Source organism: Micromesistius poutassou (genome assembly GCF_964030765.1).
Source record: "Micromesistius poutassou genome assembly, chromosome: 9".
NCBI classification, from domain to species: Eukaryota; Metazoa; Chordata; class Actinopteri; order Gadiformes; family Gadidae; genus Micromesistius; species Micromesistius poutassou.
Genome location: NC_140279.1, coordinates 407267 through 412266, shown reverse-complemented (window position 1 = coordinate 412266; position 5000 = coordinate 407267). Strand labels below are relative to the sequence as shown.

The following is a 5000-nucleotide window of genomic DNA, read 5'->3' as shown; positions in this document are numbered from 1 at the left end:
GCTGCGTACGTATGAAGCAGCGTGCGCACGTCTGCCACGTCTGTCACTGTTTGACAAATATTGTTATACGCGTTCACACACACGTGTGCGGTCGCAGATTCTGATGCTGCGCGGCCGGAAGTTGATCTGCACGGTGCGCACACACTACGCGTTACATGAACGTGTAGTGTAGTTGGCCTTTTCATTTTAGTCAACCAGGGGAGGCAGCAGTGACAACTACACAGAACAACCACACTACACGTTCATGTTACGCGTAGTGTGCGCACCGTGCGCAGCATCAGAATCTGCGACCGCACACGTGTGTGTGAACACGTAACAACATTTGTCAAACAGTGACAGGCAGACGTGCGCACGCTGCTTCATACGTACGCAGCTTCTTGTTACGCGTGACAGAGTTTGCGCACGTCGTTTCCCGCGTACGTGTGACGTGCGCCTGACAAAAATGTTCAATTATCTTCATGCGAGCGTTAATGCGTGCGTTCGCTAAAAACAACATGAATGTTACACGTAGTCACTACGCGTAGTGTGATTACCGGCGTGCAGCAGTCATCACGCGTGAACGTGCGCGTCATCACGTACATCACACGTCAGGCGCTGTCTGCTGCACAGGCGTCAAAGCACGCGGGTGTGACACGTTCAGTTGATATGTGCGCACGTAATATGACACGATCCTGACGGCATACGCACGCACGCACTCATGCACGCACGCAACGCACGCACGCACGCACAAAAGTGGTTGAAGGGTCCAGCGCCCTCTACGAGCTCCAGGGCAGGAGGAAGGGGTCTGGATCTGACAGGAGATTCCAGATGTTTTCTCTCCACAGCCAGGAGGGCGAGAGAGAGAGAGAGAGAGAGAGGAGAGAGAGAGAGAGAGAGAGATGAGAGAGAGGAGAGAGAGAGAGAGAGAAGGTCCCACTCACCTCCAGGGCTAGGCATGATGGAGTTCCTGGAGGACCTCCTCCCCCGGGAGGGCCCTGAGAGAGAGAGAGAGAGAGAGAGAGAAGGGTGGGAGAGAGAGAGAGAGAGAGAGAGAGAGAGAGAGAGAGAGAGAGAGAGAGAGAAGGGTGGGAGAGAGAGAGAGAGAGGGAGAAAGAGATCATTTTTAAAAGCCATTTTATAAATCCATATAAATCACACTACCACTCATCCACAACACAGAGTCCTATCTGGTCCTCCCGTGAAGAGAGCACATCACCTACAAGTCGGTGGTGAAAGTATAACACACACCAAAAACGGGCATGTTGTTCAAAAAGAGTAGAGGGACGACCGGGTCTCATTCTGCTGTGTGCATAATGCAGTCCATCTGAAAGAGACTCTGAAAGGTCTACTGACTAAAGTCAGCTAAAAGAGACTACAGCTCTCTCTACATGTCTCCACCAATCTTAAAGTTAAGTATGCATATACAGCCTGGCGTGTCATTTGTAAGTCAGCCAGACCGCCAGTTTAGCTGACCCAGACATAAAGTTCATCAAGAGTGTATGGAGAGAGAGAGAGAGAGAGAGAGAGAGAGAGAGAGAGAGAGAGAGAGAGAGCACAGAATAGAGGGAGAGAGACAGAGTCAGAGAAAAAGTGAGAGTTTTCTGATCTATTTATAGCCTGATCCTTGCTTTAACGTCCCTAACTGGCCTGCGATCGGTACACACATTCATCTCTTAATGGACACAACAGGACACTCACCACATAGTTGCCAGGAGATGAAGATGAATAGGCTATCTGTGGAGAGAACGAACAGAGAGAGAGAGAGAGAGAGAGAGAGAGACACCTCGGTGAGACCTTGGTGAGGAGAAGCTGCCTGGTGGTTTTCACGGTGTGTGTGTGTGTGTGTGAAGCGTCTGAAGGGACTTACTGAGTTGGCGTTGGGGTTTGGCCAGGGTCCTCTCCCTCCTGGACCCCTGAGGAACGAGCAGATAGACGCGCTTAGAGGTTAGCTTTGTGTTAGCGTACGCGTGTTACAGTGATAGCTGTTGAAAGTAGCCGTCGTGATGCTAGCGGTAGCAGTAGCAGTAGCAGTGTAGCGGGGCGGTGGTTTACGTGTTCCTCGTTGCAGTATGGGATGGGGGGGGGGGGGGGGGGGGGGGGGTGTTGTCAGAAAAACGGCAGATCATAGGCAGAGTAAACTCCATCAGTCAGTGTGTTTACATGACACTCAAGAAAGTCGAATTATTGGCTTAGTCCAACTATGATTGGATTACTAAGATGCATGTATACACCTTAGTCGAGCTAAAATCGAATCGAATTGGGTTACTCATAGTCGAATTAAGACCCCTAGATAATGTGATTCATAGTCGAGTTAAGCGTGCATGTACGGAATGGGATTGGATTATGCGTTGATTTGTGTTCTGCCCATGCTCGAGATCTTTTCCCGGGGCCGTGAGCCGGAAGTAGAAGGAGATGATAGTCGTGTTGTTGTTGTCGTTGCCGTTGGAAAACGAGAAACGGCGATTTATTTAAAAAGGTGGCGCAGAAGATGGAGGAAGCCGGTGAATGTAGTTACCCCCTATAAGAATTGTGTCCCGGCTGCGGGAGCGCGCATGGCAAGCATTCAGGAAAGGTGGAAGCACACAGACACTACGCTTCCATTTCACCCAAGGCTGAATTAAAAGTACATGTTTTTCTAAATGTGGGTCATCAACGAGGTTGTAAAGTAGTAAGTAGTAACGGACACATTGGGGACGGACGTAACGGACGTGTTTACGATCTTTATTCATTCATTGCGCCGCGGCGGGGAATGCCGTATACGGACGGGCGGCGGAGGGGCTGCTCCGGTGGGAGAAAGATGTTTTCAGCAGACAGCTGTCAACTCACTTCGGATAGACAATTTATTTAAAAAGCTGGCGCAGAAGATGGAGGAAGCCGGTGTCGTGCCAATGTAGTTACCCCCTATAAGGAGTGTATCATCATCAACATGCATTCAGTACACACTACGCTTCAATTTAACCCAAGGCTGAATTAAAAGTCCATGTTTTTCTAAATGTTGCTCATCAACGAGGTTGTAAAATAACTCAGATCTTTATTCATTCATTGCGCCGCGGCCGAACTGACGGGGGTATTCTCTGATATTATGAATCTTACAGGACTGCGTCGGGTTCTCCGACTCTCTGGTACTTCCACAACAAGTAAAGATTCCTAGTCAGGTTTATCTCGCCCATCGGAAAAGGAATTGGGGGAAATTAACTTTGGCTTTGACTCTCTGAAGTCCAGATTGAAACGCGACATGGAGGAGAAAGCGATGTTTCAGCAGACACTTGTCAGTTCACTTCGGGTCCGTATCATTTCTCCGACGCTCCATTGTTCCGACCTCTCGGTCGTATGCGGACTGCTCCGCCGGCAGAGCAGCCGGAGGAGCAACGGAGCGTCAGAGAAATGATACGGACCCGAAGTGAACTGACAGCTGTCTACTGAAAACATCTTTCTCGAATGCCGCCGCCTGAGTTTGTTGTTGCTGGAGGTCAGCCGGTGGCTCTGTTACCACTAGTTGAAATGGGGCACAGCGCACCTATCGTACCGGGGCATGACACGCTTCGGCCAATGAATCGATTTACTCACCGCCGTCATTAGGCATGGGCAAAATGATTCTTTTCCGGGAATCAGTTCTTTCAGTTCCCTTCACTATCACAAATCGTTCGTTTGATTCGTTCGTTCAGTTCGTTCAGTTTGTTAAGTCATATGGTCAGTTACGTCATTTGGCAGGGCATCTCAGGTGTCTGGCCTCACCGCTTTGCTTTTAAATATGAGGTACGCCCGCAAACGGAGCCTTTAAAACCACCAGAAGGTCTCAGACGGTGACGGTGCTCGGGAAAACAGCTAATTTCTGTAGCATTAGCCTACGACGCCGCTCGAGCATTACGTGTGGTTTGAGAACGTTTTAGACTCAATCAATATGAGAACGTTTTAGACTCAATCAATATGAAGTCGAGGGGAGACGAAGCTCTGTTCGTTTGTATCTTTTATTCACGTGACCATATTTTTATTTTATGTTAAAAAAAGGAATCAGTTCTCTTCTTTTTGGGAATCAGTTCTCGTCGTTCACCTTCGGGATTCGTTCGTTCCGACCGAATCGTTCGCGAATCGCCCATGCCTAGCCGTCATGTATACCCGGACAATTGCAGTTGTCCAATTTGCGGAGCAATAGTCCAACTACGGCTTTAATGGGATTAAGCTGTGCATGTAAACGCACTGAGTGTGAAGTGGTGATGAAACCTCCGCTCGTTCAAAAAGAGCGGATCAAATGTAAATGAGCTTCACTCACATGTTCATCCCGGGCATCCCTGGACCATGGAGTTGGGAGGGGGTCGCATGCCGCCGCCGTAGTTCTACACACACACAGAGAGAGAGACACACACACACACACACACACACACACACACACACACACGCACACACAACACAGTCAGCGTGGCCTGCAGCACCTGCTCCTCCGGTCACACGGAAGCTCTGCATCCTAATGAAGGTCAGTCACCCCCGTGTCTCCACTAACTGTCCTTTAATTATGTGTATGTGGGTTTGTGTTTGGACAGCAGACAGCAGATAGTCAGGTTAAGTTGCCACTGTGCACTGTGTGTGTGTGTGTGTGTGTGTGTGTGTGTGTGTGTGTGTGTGTGTCTGTGTGACAACGCACACACACAATCACGCCGAAGATTGGGTGTGGAGGTTCCATCTGTGTCCACACACAAGCCACTTAACGTGAGTTTTCATATTAGCAAGTATGCATGTGTGGGAGAGAGAGAGAGAGAGAGAGAGAGAGCTAACAAGGAAGGGCGAGAGAGGGCGGAGAGGAGAGCGAGCAGGGAGAGGGCAGGGCGGTCTCCATCTGAGGCAGAGTTTTGTTCAGCAGACAATTACACTTGTCCAGCAGATGCCACACCAGCTGCCAGCGAGCAGCCTGCCAAGAGAGGGCTGCGTGGCACACACAGGGGCATGGCTGTGTGTGCGTGCGTGTGTGTGTGTGTGTGTGTGTGTGGTGTGTACATCTGTGTGTGTGTGTGTGTGTGTGTGTGTGT

At 49.9% G+C, this 5000-nt stretch overlaps 1 protein-coding gene across 1 annotated transcript in view; it reads right to left on the bottom strand.

Moving 5' to 3' along the window:
• Positions 1 to 5000, bottom strand: part of gtpbp3 (GTP binding protein 3, mitochondrial) — a gene marked incomplete at its 3' end in the record, with an annotated part of 15321 nt that overhangs the window by 2754 nt on the left and 7567 nt on the right. Inside the window, 6 exon segments of the mRNA XM_084473490.1 lie at positions 921 to 938; positions 941 to 974; positions 1678 to 1713; positions 1847 to 1892; positions 4250 to 4277; positions 4280 to 4313. Coding sequence (XP_084329616.1) covers positions 921 to 938; positions 941 to 974; positions 1678 to 1713; positions 1847 to 1892; positions 4250 to 4277; positions 4280 to 4313 — 196 coding nt within the window.